At 36.2% G+C, this 18,325-nt stretch overlaps 1 protein-coding gene across 1 annotated transcript in view; it reads left to right on the top strand.

Moving 5' to 3' along the window:
* LOC118549013 (phospholipid-transporting ATPase ABCA3-like) overlaps positions 1 to 18,325 on the top strand; it is a 191,444-nt gene that overhangs the window by 27,297 nt on the left and 145,822 nt on the right. The window contains exons 8-10 of the mRNA XM_036113189.2: positions 5,258 to 5,431; positions 7,714 to 7,895; positions 12,401 to 12,535. Coding sequence (XP_035969082.2) covers positions 5,258 to 5,431; positions 7,714 to 7,895; positions 12,401 to 12,535 — 491 coding nt within the window. The remainder of the gene's footprint in view (positions 1 to 5,257; positions 5,432 to 7,713; positions 7,896 to 12,400; positions 12,536 to 18,325) is intronic.

Raw genomic sequence — 18,325 nt, 5'->3', positions numbered from 1 at the left:
AAAAATCAATGAATTAGAAACCAGAAACACAGTAGATCAGATCAATGAAACTAGAAGTTGGTTCTTTGAAAGAATTAATAAGATCGATAAACCACTGGCCAGACTTATCCAAAAGAAAAGAGAAAGGACCCAAATTAATAAAATTATGAATGAAAGGGGAGAGATCACGACTAACACCAAGGAAATAGAAACAATTATTAGAAATTATTATCAACAACTATATGCCAATAAACTGAGCAATCTGGATGAAATGGAGGCCTTCCTGGAAACCTATAAGCTGCCAAGACTGAAACAGGAAGAAATTGACAACCTGAATAGGCCAATAACCAGTAACGAGATTGAAGCAGTGATCAAAAACCTCCCAAAAAACAAGAGTCCAGGGCCTGATGGATTCCCTGGGGAATTCTACCAAACATTCAAAGAAGAAATAATACCTATTCTACTGAAGCTGTTTCAAAAAACAGAAACAGAAGGAAAGCTTCCAAACTCATTCTATGAGGCCAGCATTACCTTAATCCCCAAACCAGGCAAAGACCCCATCAAAAAGGAGAATTCCAGACCGATATCCCTGATGAATATGGATTCTAAAATCCTCAACAAAATCCTAGCTAATAGGATCCAACAATACATTAAGAGGATCATGCACCACGACCAAGTGGGATTTATCCCTGGGATGCAAGGGTGGTTCAACATTTGCAAATCAATCAATGTGATAGAACACATTAATAAGAGGAGGGAGAAGAACCATATGGTCCTCTCAATTGATGCAGAAAAAGCATTTGACAAAATACAACATCCTTTTTAACATCCTGATTAAAACTCTCCAGAGTATAGGGATAGAGGGAACATTCCTCAAGCTCATAAAATCCATCTATGAAAAACCTACAGCGAATATCATCCTCAATGAGGAAAAGCTGAGAGCCTTTCCCTTAAGATCAGGAACACGTCAAGGGTGCCCACTCTCACCACTGTTGTTCAACATAGTACTAGAAGTCCTAGCAACAGCAATCAGACAACAAAAAGAAATAAAAGGTATTCAAATTGGCAAAGAAGAAGTCAAATTCTCTCTTTTCGCAGACGACATGATACTTTATGTGGAAAACCTAAAAGACTCCACCCCCACATTACTAGAACTCATACAGCAATTCAGTAATGTGGCAGGATACAAAATTAATGCACAGAAATCGGTTGCTTTCTTATACACTAACAACGCAACTGTAGAAAGAGAAATTAGAGAAACGATTCCATTTACAATAGCACCAAAAACCATAAGATACCTCGGAATAAACCTAACCAAAGAGGTAAAGGATCTATACTCTAGGAACTACAAAACACTCATGAAAGAAATTGAAGAAGACACAAAAAGATGGAAAAATATTCCATGCTCATGGATCGGAAGAATAAACATTGTTAAAATGTCTATGCTACCCAGAGCAATCTATACCTTCAATGCCATCCCAATCAAAATTCCAATGACATTTTTCAAAGTGCTGGAACAAACAATCCTAAAATTTGTATGGAATCAGAAAAGACCCCGAATCGCCAAGGAGATGTTGAAAAAGAAAAACAAAGCTGGGGGCATCACGTTGCCCGATCTCAAGCTATACTACAAAGCAGTGATCACCAAGACAGGATGGTACTGGCACAAAAACAGACATACAGACCAAAGGAACAGAATAGAGAGCCCAGATATGGACCCTCAACTCTATGGTCAAATAATCTTTGACAAAGCAGGAAAAAACATGCAATGGAAAAAAGACAGTCTCTTCAATAAATGGTGCTGGGAAAATTGGACAGCCACATGCAGAAGAATGAAACTCAACCATTCTCTAACACCATTCACAAAGATAAACTCCAAGTGGATGAAAGACCTCAATGTGAGACAGGAATCCATCAAAATCCTAGAGGAGAACGTAGGCAGTAACCTCTTTGACATCGGCCACAGCAACTTCTTTCAAGATACATCTCCAAAAGCTAGTGAAACAAAAGCAAAAATGAACTTTTGGAACTTCATCAAGATAAAAAGCTTCTGCACAGCAAAGGAAACAGTCAACAAAACAAAGAGGCAACCCACAGAATGGGAGAAGATATTTGCCAATGACACTACAGATAAAGGGCTGGTATCCAAAATCTGTAAAGAACTTCTCAAACTCAACACCCAAAAAACAAATAATCAAGTCAAAAAGTGGGCAGAAGAGATGAACAGACACTTCTCTGAAGAAGACATACAAATGGCTAACAGACGCATGAAAAAATGTTCATCATCATTAGCCATCAGGGAAATCCAAATCAAAACCACACTGAGATACCACCTTACACCAGTTAGAATGGCAAAAATGGACAGGGAAAGAAACAACAAATGTTGGAGAGGTTGTGGAGAAAGGGGAACCCTCTTACACTGTTGGTGGGAATGTAAGTTGGTACAGCCACTTTGGAAAACAGAATGGAGGTTCCTCAAAATTTTAAAAATAGAGCTACCCTATGACCCAGCAATTGCACTCCTGGGTATTTACCCCAAAGACACAGATGTAGTTAAAAGAAGGGCCATATGCACCCCAATGTTCATAGCAGCAATGTCCGCAATAGCCAAACTGTGGAAAGAGCTGAGATGCCCTTCAACAGATGAATGGCTAAAGAAGATGTGGTCCATATATACAATGGAATATTACTCAGCCATCAGAAAAGATGAATACCCAACTTTTACATCAACATGGATGGGACTGGAGGAGATTATGCTAAGTGAAATAAGACAAGCAGAGAAAGTCAATTATCATATGGTTTCACTTATTTGTGGAACATAAGGAATAACATGGAGGACATTAGGAGAAGGAAGGGAAAAATGGGCGGGGGGAATTGGAGGGAGAGATGAACCATGAGACTATGGACCTGAGAAACAAACAGGGTTTTAGAGGGGAGGGGGGAGGGGGGATTGGTTAGCCCGGTGATGGGTATTAAGGAGGGCACGTACTGCATGGAGCACTGGGTGTTATACGAAAACAATGGATCGTGGATCACTACATCAAAAACTAATGATGTATTGTATGGTGACTAACATAATAAAATTAAAAACTACAAAAAAAAAAGTAATAATAAGTAAAGAGGGCAGAGGGAAACTTTGGGAGGTGATAGATATGTTTATAGCATAGATTGATGTATTCACAAGTATTCAGAGGTATACACCTACCTCCAGACTCATCAAGTTGTTTACATTAAGTATGTACAGCTCTTTATATGTCAGTTATACCTCAATAAAGTGATTTAAAGAAAGAAAAAGATAGTTTATATCATTGTAATTTGAATGTTTCTTATGTTTGCCTTATTAACTTTATTTTTTTGTTTCAAGTTTTTAAATTCTAATTAGTTAACATATAGTGTAATATTGGTTTCAGAAGTAGAATTTGGTGATTCATCACTTATATATAACAGCCCCTGCTCATCACAGCAAGTGCCCTTCTTAATACGGATCATCCATTTAGCCCATCCACAACCCACCTCCCTCCATCAACCCTCAGTTTGTTCTCTATGGTTAAGAGTCTCTTATGATGGTTTGCCTCCCTCTCTTTTTCTTTCCCCCTTCCCCTGTGTTCATCTGTTTTGTTTCTTAATTCCACATATGAGTGAAGTCATATGGTATTGGCTTTCTCTGATTTGTTTCATTTAGTAGTTCCATCCATATCATTGCATAGGGCAAGATTTCATTCTTTTTGATTGCTAAGTAATATTCCACTATTTGTGTGTGTGTGTGTGTGTGTGTGTGTGTGTGTATACACACCACATCTTTATCCATTCATCAGTCAGTAGACATTTGGGCTCTTTCCATAGTTTAGCTATTGTTGATAATGCTGCTATGAACAGTTCATGTACCCCTCTGAATCTGTATTTTTGTATCCTTTGGGTAAATACCTAATAGTACAATTGCTGGGTTGTAGGATAGTTCTATTTTTAACTTTCTGAGGAACCTCCATACTGTTGTCTGGAGTGGCTGCACCAGTTTTCATTCCCACCGACAGTGTGAGAGGGTTTCCCTTTCTCCATATCCTTGCCTACATCTGTTGTTGTTTGCTGTGCCATTAATTTTAGCCATTCTGACAGGTGTGAGGTGGTTTCTCATCATGGTTTTGATTTGTATTTCCCTGATGCTGAGTGATGTTGAGCATCTTTTCATGTGTTTGTTAGCCATCTGGATGTCTTCTTTGGAAAAATGTCTATTCATGTCTTCTGCCCATTTCTTAACTGGATTATTTGGTTTTTGGGTGTTGAATTTGTTAAGTTCTTTATAGATTTTAGATACTAATCGTTTATCAGATATGTTGTTTACAAATATCTTCTCCCATTCCATAGGTTGCCTTTTAGTTTTGTTTCCTTCAACATGCAGAAGGCTTTTGTCTTGATGAAGTCCTAATAGTTCATTTTTGCTTTTGTTTCCCTTGTCTCCAGCAATATGTCTAGCAAGTAGTTGCTATGGCCCAGGTCAAAGAGGTTACTGCCTGTGTTCTCCTCTAGGATTTCAATGGTTTCCTGTCTCACATTGAGGTCTTTCATCCATTTTGAATTTATTTTTGTATACGGTTTGAGAAAGTGGTCTAGTTTCATTCTTCTGCATGTGGCTGTCCAGTTTTCCCAACACCATTTGTTGAAGAGAGTGTCTTTTTTTTTCCATTGGATAGTCTTTCCTGCTTTGTCGAAGATTAGTTGACCATGATTTGAGTGTTTTTACTTTCTTCATCAATGTTGATTTTATGTCGTCTCAGTGATAATCTTAACAAGAATTCTTTTTCTAGCCTATAGAATCCCATGCTTATGGACCTAACCACATCCAACTCTCAGTAGTTAGCAATTTATTCAACTGTTCTTCATTTTGGACATCATGATTTAGATTGGAAGCATATGTTTAAAACTTCATAAAGAGCTTTTTATTCTACCCAATGCTTCAAACTCTGGAAACCCTAATAATTATTAATAATTTTAATAATGATGTGCATTTATAATTTCTCAAGCCAAGTGCTCATGAATAAATCTTTGTTTAAATGATTATAAATATCCTATACATTAACTGTTAATTAATTCATTTATTTAACACATATTCAGGGAGCACATACTGTGTGCCAGACATTGGTGATACAAGGATGAAAAAGAAAGACAAATACTTTTCCCTCATAGAGCTTACATTCTATTCCCTATACTATAGTAGAAAAAGTTATTCATTATTTTGCATATTGCTTTAGAGTGAGTGACCTTATAATTTCCTTATTTTCAGTCCATTTAGCTGCTTCTGCTGGAAGTCTCCTATATTTTGCCAGTTTCTTTCCATTTAATACCATTACTCAATTCTACGGGCAGATGACCCTCACCAAGAAGGTGGCTGCCTGTCTCAGCTCAAATGTTGCATTGGCACTGGGGCTTAGATGTCTGCTCAAGTTGGAATTAAGACGTAAGTGTTTGCCCTGCAAATTTTGCCTTTGCTGTTTGATTCCTTGAAAGGTGGGATTGAGACAGCGTGGGTGGGACAGTGGGTAAGGAAGTAAGAAAATCTCATACAAATTATTTATCCCTAGATTTGTTTATTTATTGTAAAGGCAGTTATGTGAACTAAAAAAATATCTGAGTTGTGAAAAATTAGAAGTTCCCCATTGCTCCACAATAAGCCTCCAGTTATACTCTCAAATAAAGTAGTTTTAAAGCTATTCTACTACTTGCTTTATTTACTTAATAATATGTTAGACCTCTTCTCACATAGAGAAATGCTAATTATTTACACAGTTGTTTAATATTCCATTTTGAAGAGGTACTATAATTCATTAGTTCTCTAGCAATGTATATTTAAGTGGTTTCCAATTTTTTGCTGTCACCATAATAGTACACATATATTTGCTCAAACAGTATGCATACTAATGTAAATAATTTTTTCAATATAAAAATACTATCTTAGATATTCATAGCTTAGTTTTTATTGCTATTGCTATTGTAATAACTCAGTAAGCACAGAGTAGATACTTCTGTTGGTTTTGAGCTAAGAACCTAATTTTATTTATTTTCCATATGAAAATCAAGCTATTACTATCATTTATTGGATAGTTTGTTGATCTCTACTGGTTTCAAATTCTACCTTTGTTTTATGTCAAGTTTCCATATATGCATGCATCTGTTTCTGGTGATTTTTTCCATTCTTTTGATCTCTTTTATTCTATTTTTTGTTTCAGTACTACAATGATTTTGCTCGTAGCTTTATAACAAGTCTTAATATGTTACTCTTATCCCCAGAACTTGTTCTTTATTCTTGTCACTTTGCTTTCCACTTGAACTTTAGGATCGCTTTATCAAAATCTGTGAAAAACCTTACAGGATTTAGTGGGAATTTCATTACATTTACTCATTAATGAAGATGATTAAGGTGAACAAAAACCTACGCCTAAAGAATAGCCAGTCAGAAGAATATACATATGATTTCTGTATGAATACTTACCTTGTTCTTTCTTTATACATGAAACATTAAAATTCACTGGAATTTATCTAGATGTGGGATTTTCATTGGCTTAGTCTGCAACAGGATGTATACTTTTTAGTTTCCTAATTGAATTATTTTTTATTGGGTTAGTTTAGTTACTGTTTTCTGTATTATTTTCTCTTTCATGAACTCCTGTTGTGTTCTGGGTGGGAGGATTTCTGAAGGTACAGCAGACTTCCTAAAATTTGCATTCTGCCTTTTTTGTTGTTTTTGTTTCTAATTTGTTGTTTACTGCCTCTCAAAATGCCTTTCATTTTGATAATTTTTAATTCTAAATACATTTTCTTAAATTATTACTTTTTTATAGCTTTTTCAAAGTCACAGTGTTGATAAATATTCTCATGGTGCTCATCTATAGGAAAGGGAGGCTGAAGCTGAAGAAAGGGCAAGTTTCATTACCCATATTCACGAAATGTCTTCTCTGAATTATGAGTTCACTGCAAGCCCCCATGCTTTTTCAGTTGTGCTACACTCTGTCTAGAAATAGAAGAAATAGAACAAAGGATAACTCTTTATGGATGACTTTCTTTTTCCTTTCTATCAGAACTTTATTTTATTTATTTATTTATTTATTTATTTATTTATTTATTTATTTATTTGAGAGAGAGAGTGTGTGTGTGTGTGTGTGCATGTGTGTGAACAGGGGAAGAAGAGCAGAGGAAGAGGGAGAGAGAGAATCTCAAGCAGGCTCCACACCCAGCACAGAGCCCAATGCAGGGCTTGATCTCATGACCCTGAGATCATGACCTGAGCCAAAATCAAGAGTTTGACACTTAACCAACTGAGCTACCCAGGTGCCCCAGACCTATATTTAAGCAAAACCTCTTTTTATTCTGCTCTATAGTCAGCATCCATCTCTAGTGCTGTTGAATATTTTTCCAGATTTGTGTACCCTGATGGTAGTTTAAATGTGAATTTAGTATGAAGGGAGAGAAAAATGGATCTAATAGGCTTGCTTTTTTCTTGCCTTTTTTGTTATTATTTTTCATTCATTGACCTTGTCTCAGTCATTCCTATTTATTTTTGTAGATTCTGAAGGGAGGTCAGAAGAACCCAGTATTATTACATATTCCATCATTTTCTTAGATGACTTAAATAATAAGGGTATTAACATATAGATAATTCACAGTGACAGGATTTAGAGTATCAACCTTTTTTCTTTGCTGTTTCACAGAGCTGTCATCTAAGGTATCTCCTTTTTATTTCAGAAATTGGTATTAGATGGGATAACATTTGGACACCAGTCAACCTTGAGGATAATCTCATGTTTGGCTATATTTTGTTAATGCTTTTACTTGATGCTTTCTTATATGGCCTTGTGACCTGGTATATAGAAACTGTCTTTCCAGGGCGGTATGGCGTGCCCCAACCATGGTACTTTTTTCTTATGGTGAGTACTAATGCTGCTGTTATTGCAAAAAGCCATAGTCCTTATGAGCCTATTTCATATAATATTTATATTCAAATCAAAAGTTCAGATGCAGAATCATTTTCCTGTGCATACCAGCCATATGAAAATGCTAGCCATTTCTTGATCTCTTAAAGCCTTCTATATACACAAATGCACAATATCTGTGGATAAGACACTGAAACCCCATACATTTAAAAACTGTGAGTAATAGAACTCTTCTTCAGCCACATGGTACATAGTGGATTAGATTAGAGGATAAACTTGAAAGTCTGTGGAAGTTGTTCCCAGGTCAATAATATGTGATGATTTCTTAGATCCTAGTGAGTAGAGGATTGGGTATTTCCCATATCTCTGTTCCCACCACCTGTTTACTTTCAAGGACTAGACCAGTTTACTTAGAGTGGAAGAGCTTCTGCTGTATAGTACAAAGAAAGTATTCTGAGTGTGATAAAATGCATTGGCTGTGACTTCATTGCTGAATAATTCCACTTTGTCCCTACTTCCTGAACACTAACATTTCAAAACGATTTTTGCTTCTAAATCCTAGAGATATAAATCATACATAATTTTGCTGCAAAGTTCAATCCCTTAAAGTATGCAATAGCCACAGAGTAAACCAAGCCAAAGTGTTTTCAGGTTCTTATAGTACTTCATTTCTTTTTTCACATTAAAATTTTTAATTCCAATGAAATTCATATGTTAAAATTAACCATTTGAAGTGGGGAAAAAAGTGGAATTTGGTACGTTTACAATGTACTTGCACATATCTAGTTCCAAAATATTTATTACCCAAAAATAAAACCTTATACCCATTAAGAAGTCACATCCCATTTTTCCCTATCCCAAGCCCCTAGCAACCACTAATCAGCTTTCTTTTTCTATGGACTTACTATTCTGGATGTTTCATATAAATAGAATCATAAAATATGTGACTATTTGGCTTCTTTCACTTAACATAATGTTTTTAAAGTTTATCCATTAATATGTATCAGCACTTCATTCTTTTTGATTACTGAATAATATTCCATTGTATGTATATAGGGCAATTCCTTTATCAACCTGTAGTTAGAAATGTAGAACATCTTTTGGCTGTTTGAATAGTGCTCCTATGAATATTTGTTTATAAGTATTTGGTTGAGTACCTGTTTCAATTCGTTTGGGAATATACCTAGGAGTAGAATTGCTAGTACTTAGGATAATTCTGTTTCATGTTTTCAGGAACCACTATACTGTTTTCTGCAATGACTGCACCATTTGTACATTCCCACAAGCAATGTACCAGTGTTCCAGTTCCTCCACAGCCTCAAAACCCTTGTTATTCTTTTCCCTTTATTATAGCCATCCTCGTGGGTATAAAGTGGTCTCATGGTTTTGATAAGCATTTCCCTAATAACTAATCATGTTCAGATATTTTCATGGGCTTTTTTGTTGGCCATTGTACAGAAATGTCTATTCAAGCTCTGTGACTTTTTTTTATATATATATTCTGGACAGTAGAGCCTTATCAGATACATGATTTGCAAATATTTTATTCCATTCTCTGGGTTATCTTTTCACCCTCTTCATAGTACTCTTTCATGTGCAATAATTTTTAACTTTGATTAAAACCAATTTAAAAAGTTTTTGTTGGTTGTGAATTTTATGTCATATCTAAGAAGTTATTGTCAAATCCGAAGTCATCAAAATTTACCCCTATGTTTTCTTCTAAGAATTTGATGATTTAAAAAAAAGAATTTGATGGTTTTATCTGTTAAATTTAGATCACTGATCAATTTTGAGTTGATTTTTATATAGTATGAGGTAGGGATTCAACTTCACTCTTTTGAATGTGGATATCCTTTTGTCCCAATACCATTCTTTGAAAAGACTATTCTTTCCCCATTGAATGGTCTTAGCACCCTTGTTGAAAATCAGTTGGCCATAAACGTATGGTTTCATTTTTGGATCCTCAATTTTATTCCATTGGCCTATATGTCTATTCTTATGTCAATACCACTGTTTGATTACTATAGTTTTATAGTAAGTTTTGAAATCTGAAGGTGTGAGTCATCCAGCTTTTTCTCTTCTTTTTCAAGACTGTTTTGGCTATTAGGGGGTCCTGGAAGTTCCATAAGAACTTGAGAATCAGCTTTTCTATATCTGTAAAAGTAACCATTAGAATATTTATAGTAATTACAATGAATCTGTTGATTGCTTTAAGTAGTATTGCTGTATTAAAAATACTGTCTTTCACAGGGTTTGGAATTTATTTGGAAGGGTTAGAGAGAGGGAAAATGAGGCAGGAAAGGAAAGCAGCCAGAAAAGAGCATGTCAGCACTGTGGGCCCCTGGAGCCCAGTGATGAAGGGAACTCTGGGAATCAGAGCAGAGCACACAGTGATGATCTCAGAATCATCCCCCCTGCCCAAAAAATGTCTTTCAGTCCATGAACTTTATTTTTCTTTTTTAACTTTCTATTTATATAGTCTAAATTCTTTCATTGAGGTTTTATAGTTTCAGTGTGTGAGTCGTTCACCTCTCTGGTTAACTTTGTTCCTAAGTACTTTACTCTTTTGGATGCTATTGTAAATAGAATTGTTAGAATCGAATTTTCTTAGAGCTACCATACGATCCAGCAATTGCACTACTGGGTATTTACCCCAAAGATACAAATGTAGGGATCCGAAGGGGTACATGCACCCTGATGTTTATAGCAGCAATGTCCACAATAGCCAACTGTGGAAAGAGACAAGATGTCCTTCGACAGACGAATGGATAAAGAAGATGTGGTATATATATACAATGGAATATTATGCAGCCATCAAAAGGAATGAGATCTTGCCATTTGCAAGGACGTAGATAGAACTGGAGGGTGTTATGCTGAGCGAAATAAGTCAATCAGAGAAAGACATGTATCATATGACCTCACTGATATGAGGAATTCTTAATCTCAGGAAACAAACTGAGGGTTGCTGGAGTGGGGGGTGGAGTGGGAGGGATGGGGTGGCTGGGTGATAGACACTGGGGAGGGTATGTGCTATGGTGAGTGCTGTGAATTGTGCAAGACTGTTGAATCTCAGATCTGTACCTCTGAAACAAATAATGCAATATATGTTAAGAAAAAAAAAAAGAAGAAGATAGCAGGAGGGAAGAATGAAGGGGGGGAATCAGAGGGGGAGACGAACCATGAGAGATGATGGACTCTGAAAAACAAACTGAGGGTTCTAGAGGGAAGGAGGGAGGGGGGATGGGTTAGCTTGGTGATGGGTAAAGAGGGCACGTTCTGCATGGAGCACTGGGTGTTATGCACAAACAATCATGGAACACTACATCAAAAACTAATGATGTGATGTATAGTGATTAACATAACAATAAAAAAATTTTTAAAAAATAGAATCGAATTTTCTTTTTGTATTGTTCATAGCTGGTATATACAAACACAATTGATGTATGCATGTTGATCTTGTACCCTGCATCTTTGCTGAATTTGTTCATTAGCTCTAGTAGTATATGTAGGGGAGGGTTCTCTAGGCACTTCAATATGTAGAATCATGTTATCTTCAAATACAGTTTTACTTCTTTCTTTCCAGTTTAGATATCTTTTATTTCTGTGAATAGCAAGGATGGGCAGGTATCCTTGTCTTATTCCTGATTAGAGGAAAAGCTTAAGTCTTTCACTATTGAGTATGACGTTAGTTGTGGGTTTTTTCATAAATTCCCTAATGAATTTCGGGGCACCTAGGTTGCTCAGTCGTTAAGCGTCTGCTTTCAGCTCAGGTCATGATCCCGGGGTCCTGGGATTGAGCCCCACGTCGGGCTCCCTGCTCAGCGGGAAGCCTGCTTCTCCTTCTCCCACTCCCCCTGCTTGTGTTCCCTTTCTCGCTGTGTCTCTCTCTGTCAAATAAATAAAATATTTTTTTAAAAATTCCCTAATGAACTCAAGAAACTGTTCCTAGTTTTCCATGTGTTTTTATCATGAAACACTTTGTCAGAGGCTTTATTTGCGGTAGTTGAAATGATCATGTCCCATTTGTTCTATTAATGTGATACATTTCATTGATTGGTTTTTGTATGTTAAACCACCCTGCATTTCTAGGATAAATCCCACTTTGCCATGATGAATATTCCTTTTGATATGCTATTAGATTTAGTTTATAAGTATTTTTTGAAGATTTTAAAATCTATATTAGTAAGGGATATTGGTCTGTAGTTTATTTTCCTTGTGATGTCTTTGACTTTGGCATTTGCCTTTCAAGTAATGCTGAGCTCATAGAATGAGTTAGGAAGTGTTCCTTTCCCTTAGACTTTTTGGAAGGCTTGGAGAACAATTTTTGTTAATTCTTGTTTAAATGTTTGGTACCAGTGAAGATATCTGGTCCTGCACTTTTCTTTGTGGGCAGGTTTTGATTACTAAGTCAGTCACTTTATTCATTATAGATCTGTTCAGATGGAATGCTTTATTTCTGAAAGCTCATCTTGGTAATTACATTTTGGCTTTCTTTGTAGCGCTCATACTGGTTTGGTGAACCAAAAATTAGGAAAAAAGAAGAAATGAAAAGCTGTGGGGAAACTCTAAACAAGTATTTTGAGGCTGAACCTACTAGTTTGGTGGCAGATATCCAGATCAAACATTTGCACAAGGTATTTGTTTCAAAGGTCTCTTTTTCCTGCAAAGACTGAAAGCCATATACTGTGCCCTGGGTTTGTAACTGGCCATTTTTAAAAAACAAATAGGATGCTTAATAATGAATGTGTCATAATCAGTATAATTCTAATTTAAGTGACATTCAAAAAATGTATAGATATATCTTTACAATATAGTATTTACTTCATTCATTATGCTTCTAATCTCCTCTGATAGGCTTGGCAACAAGTGATATTTCAATTTTATAATAAATTCTGTGAAGAAAATAAACTTGATACAGTAGTAACATCTGAGTGTAAGTGGAGAGGATGACACTAAATGTAGTTAAAGGGAAATCTCTCTGAGGAGATGACCTTTGAGCTGAGATCTGAAGAATGAGTAGAGCTAATTTTTTGAAAAGCTAAGTAAGAGAAGAATACCCACAGTAGGCAAATAGCAAATTCAATGAACCTGAGGTGAGAAAGATCTTCATGTGTTTGAGGAACAAAAAGAAGACCAATATATTTGGAGGCAAAAGAATGATAGTAAATGGCTTCATTGGGAAGCCATTGATTGGTTCAAAGCACTAGAGGAATATATGTATTTTAAAGATCATTTTGGCTACAGTATGGAAAACAGGGTATTGAAGGGTGGGGAGTTGAGAATGAGAAGAGTGGGAAAAAGAAGACTGGATGGTACTTTTTTAAGAAATAAGAATTGGATAAGGGTTGTGGAAGTATATATAAAGAGAAATGGACAGATCTAAGAGATTTCCAACAGAACTGAGAATACTGGGGATGGGTGGACATTGAAGGAAGAGGAGTAAACTAGAATAATTCCTAGAATGACAAACTAGACTAGGATGTTAAAAACAGCAAGTCTGTTATTTACCATGTTGTAGTAGATTTCCTTGAATAAATGTTTCTTCATTTGCTGTATTCCCTTAGGACAATTCCTGAAGATTATACGTGATTTTTTGTTGTTTTGTTTTTTAATTTTCACAGCTTTTCTTGTTTCACTGGGAAGTAGCTCTGTGGACCCACTTTTCATGCTGATTTCCCAGAAGTGAAACTGTGTATCATCCATTTTTATGGAATGACTTTTCTTCAATTTGGTTTAGAATTTTTTTACTTAAGTTAATGATGGATATTGGTCTGTTGCTTTCATTTTTTTGTTCTAGTTTTGATATCAGGATAATACTAGCCTCATAGAGTGAGTTGGGAAGTATTTCCTCTTTACTTTTCCAGAAGAGCTTTTGTACAACTTGTATTATTTAGTTTGCAATTACTTGGGGATTTTCCAGAGAACTTTTTGTTACTAATTTCTAATTTAATTCTGATTCTGGTAAGAGAAGATACTTTGTATGACAAATCCTTTTAAATTTATTGATCCTTGTTTTATGGCTCAGTCATCTGTCTAACTACATGTTACATGCAGACTTGAAAATAATGTGTAATCTGCTGTTGGTTCCTGGGGTGATACATAAATGTTAATTAAGTTAGTTGGTAGTTTATCAAATATTCTATATCCTTAATGATTCTAAATATTCTAAAAATTATTGAAAGAAAAATATTGAAGTCTTTAAAAATAACTGCATTTTTCTATTTTTCTCTCCAGCTTTTTGGCAACATATTTTTGAATCTGTTATTGGGTGCATAAACGTTTAGGAGAATTATGTCTTCTTGAAAAGTTGATCCCTTTATCATTATAAAATGATACACTTTATCCTTGGCAATATTCTTCTCTTAAATGTACTTTGACTAATGTTACTATAGCCACACCACTTATCTTTTTTCTTGTTAATGAATTCTATTTTAATGTATAACATTAAGACTTACAAGGTATCAGTTTTATTCCAATGCAATTAGTAAATTCAAACATTTTTCTGGATGTTTCCATAGTTTATCATATTTGAAAAAACAGTATCAACTAGGCAATATCCATATGTTTTTTAAACTACTCTATTGAAGTTTGATTAACATACAAAATGCTGAGTTCCAGTCCAAGATGGTGACGTAGGAAGAGCCTGAACTCATCTTCTCCACAAACACAACAAATCTATGCCTATTTATGGAGCATTTCCTCCTGAAGAAGAACTGAAGCCTGACTGAACAGCTTCTGCAAAGAAAAGGGAGAACACATAGAGAATGACGAACAAGATAAACACCACTCCTTTAAGTTTAGCAGAAGTAGCTGAGATAGAAAATGTAAAAAAGAGCCACTCAGGGTTGGAGACTACAATAACTGAAATGAAAACTACACTAGAGACAATCAACAGTAGATTAAAAAATGCAGAAGAATGAACCAGTGATTGGGAAGACAGGGTAATAGAAAGCACCCAAGCTAAACAGCAAAAAGAATTTTTTTTAAAAAATGAAGATAGGTTAAGTTATCTCTTGGACAATATCAAGTGAACAAACATTCAACATTGCAGGCATCCCAGAAGGAGAAGAGAGAAACAAAGAGACAGAAAACTTACTTGAAGAAATAATAACTGAAAACTTTCCTAACCAGGAGAAGAAAACATACATCCAAGTTCAGGAAACAGAGAATTCCAAACAAGATGAACTCAAGAAGGTCCACACCATGATACACAATAATTCAAATATCAGAGATAACACAATTCCAAACTTCAGGCTCTCAGCTCGGGGTTGCCATAAACTGTGATCCATGGCACAGTCGGGCCACTGTTCTTCGAGCAGGGACCTAACAGGTAGCAGATCCAGGGACTCCCCTTCCTCCCCCGGGAGGAGCGGCACGGGAGCACACCACCAGAATCTGCTAGGTTTGGAGACTCCAAATGGGGTAATGTACCAGAAACAGAAATGCTCGGTCACAGGCCGGGTGAGCACGGAGTTTGGCCAGAGACCAGGGAGACAGGAGTGATTGACTGCTTTACTCTGAGGGCTCATTGAGGAGTGGGGCCCCAAGTTCTCAGCTCCTCGGGGCCAGAGATTGGAGGCCGCCATTTTCATTCTTGTCCTCCAAAGCTGTACAGAAAGCATTCAGGGAACAAAAGCTACTGAGAGCAAACCTGAGCAGATTACTTAGCCTGGCCCCTGGCAAGGGCGGTGCAGTTCCACCTTGGGCAAAGACACCTGCGAATCACTGCAACATGCCCCTCCCCCAGAAGACCAGCAAGAACATCCAGCCAAGACCAAGTTTACTGATCAATGAGAACTTCAAAATTCCAGCACTAGGGGAATACAGCACATAGAATTCATGGCTTTTTCCCCATGATTCTTTAGTCTTTCAAAGTTAATTTTTTTAACTTTTTTTTTCCATAGTTTTTTAAATTTTTCTTCTTTCCTTTTTTAACCAATATCTTATCAATTCCTTTTTTAAAATCTTTTTTAATTTTCATTTCTATAGTCATATTCTACCCCTTCATTGTATTTAACCTTATTTTTTGTATATAAATAAGTTTTTCTTTCTTTAAAATTTTGAAAGGCAGTTTCTTCTAACAGACCAAAATACATCCAAAATCTAATGTGTGGCTCTGTTCTATTCACCAGCCTGATCATATTCTTTTTTTTTTTTTTTCTTTTCCCCCAGTTTCAGGTCTCTTCTGATTTGTTTAGTGTATATTTTTCTGGGGTTGTTGTTACCCTTTTGGCATTTTGTTCTCTCATCTATTCTTCTCTGGACAAAATTATAAAATGGAAAAACTGACCTAAAAAAAAAAAAAAAACGAGACAGTACCAACTGCCAGGGACCTAATCAATACGGACATTAGTAAGATGTCAGAACTAGAGTTCAGAATGATGATTATAAAGATACTAGCTAGGCTTGAAAAAAGCATAGAAGATACTAGAGAGTTCCTTTCTGGAGAAATAAAAGAACTAAAATCTAACCAAGTCAAAATCAAAAAGGCTATTAATGAGGTACAATAAAAAATGGAGGCTCTAACTGCTAGGATAAATGAGGCAGAAGAGTGAATTAGTGATATAGAAGACCAAATGATGGAGAATAAAGAAGCTGAGAAAAAGAGAGATAAACAACTACTGGATCACGAGGGCAGAATTTGAGAGAGATAAGTGATACCATAAGATGAAACAATATTAGAATAATTGGGATATCAGAAGAAGAAGAAAGAAAGGGAGGAGCAGAAGGTATATTGGAGCAAATTATACCAGAGAACTTCCCTAATTTGGGGAGGGAAACAGGCATCAAAATCCAGGAGGCACAGAGAAAACCCCTCAAAAATCAATAAAAATAGGTCAACACCCCAACATCTAGTAGTAAAACTTACAAGTTTCAGAGACAAAGAGAAAATCCTGAAGGCAGCTTGGAAAAGGTGGTCTGTAACCTACAATGGTAGAAACATTAGATTGGCAGCAGACCTATCCACAGAGACCTGGCAAACCAGAAAGGACTGGCATGATATATTCAGAGCACCAAACGAGAAAAATATGCAGCCAGTCCAGCTAGGCTGTCGTTGAAAATAGGAGAGATAAAAAGCTTCCAGGACAAACAAAAACTAAAAGTATTTGCAAACACCAAACCAGTCCTACAAGAAATATTGAAAGGGGTCCTCTAAGCAAAGAAAGAGCCTAAAAGTAACATAGACCAGAAAGGAACAGAGACAATATATAGTAACAGTCACCTTACAGGCAATACAATGGCACTAAATTCATATCTTTCAGTAGTTACCCTGAATGTAAATGGGCTAAATGCCCCAATCAAAAGACACAGGGTATCAGATTGGATAAAAAAAACAAGACCCATCAATATGCTGCCTGCAAGAGACTCATTTTAGACCCAAAGACACTTCCAGATTTAAAGTAAGGGGCTGGAAAACCATTTACCATGCTAATGGACACCAAAAGAAAGCTGGGGTGGCAATCCTTATATCAGACAAATTAGGTTTTAAACCAAGGACAATAATAAGAGATGAGAAAGGATACTGTATCATACTTAAAGGGTCTATCCCACAAGAACATCTAACAATTTTAAATATCTATGCCCTTAACATGGGAGCAGACAATTATAGAAGCCAATTAATAACAAAAGCAAAGAAACACATTGACAACAATACAATAATAGTAGGGGATTTTAACACCCCCCTCACTGAAATGGACAGATCATCTAAGGAAAAGATCAACAGAGAAATAAAGGCTTTAAATGACACACTGGACCAGATGGACTTCACAGATATATTCAGAACATTCCATCCCAAAGCAACAGATTACACATTCTTCTCTAGTGCACATGGAAAATTCTCCAGAATAGATCACACCCTGGGACACAAATCAGGTCTCAACTGGTACCAAAAGATTGGGATCATTCCCTGCATATTTTCAGACCACAATGCTTTGAAACTAGAACTCAATCACAAGAGGAAAGTTGGAAAGAACTCAAATACATGGAGGCTAAAGAGCATCCTACTAAAGAATGAATGGGTCTGGGGCGCCTGGGTGGCTCAGTTGGTTAAGCGGCTGCCTTCAGCTCAGGTCATGATCCCAGGGTCCTGGGATCGAGCCCCGTGTCGGGCTCCCTGCTCAGTGGAGAGTCTGCTTCTCCCTCTCGCTCTGCCTGCCTCTCTGCCTACTTGTGCTCTCTCTCTCTCTGTCAAATAAATAAATAAAATTTTTTTTTAAAAAATTTAAAAAAAGAATGAATGGGTCAACCAGGAAATTAAAGAAGAATTTAAAAAATTAACGGAAACCAATGAAAATGAAAACACAACTGTTCAAAATCTTTGGGATGCAGCAAAGGAGGTCCTAAGAGGAAAGTATATAGCAATACAAGCCTTTCTCAAGAAACAAGAAAGGTCTCAAATACACAACCTAACCCTACACCTAAAG

Source organism: Halichoerus grypus, chromosome 6 (assembly GCF_964656455.1).
Source record: "Halichoerus grypus chromosome 6, mHalGry1.hap1.1, whole genome shotgun sequence".
Classification (NCBI taxonomy): Eukaryota; Metazoa; Chordata; class Mammalia; order Carnivora; family Phocidae; genus Halichoerus; species Halichoerus grypus.
The sequence above is the reverse complement of the archived record's forward strand: the minus strand, read 5'-3'. Positions and strand labels throughout refer to the sequence as shown.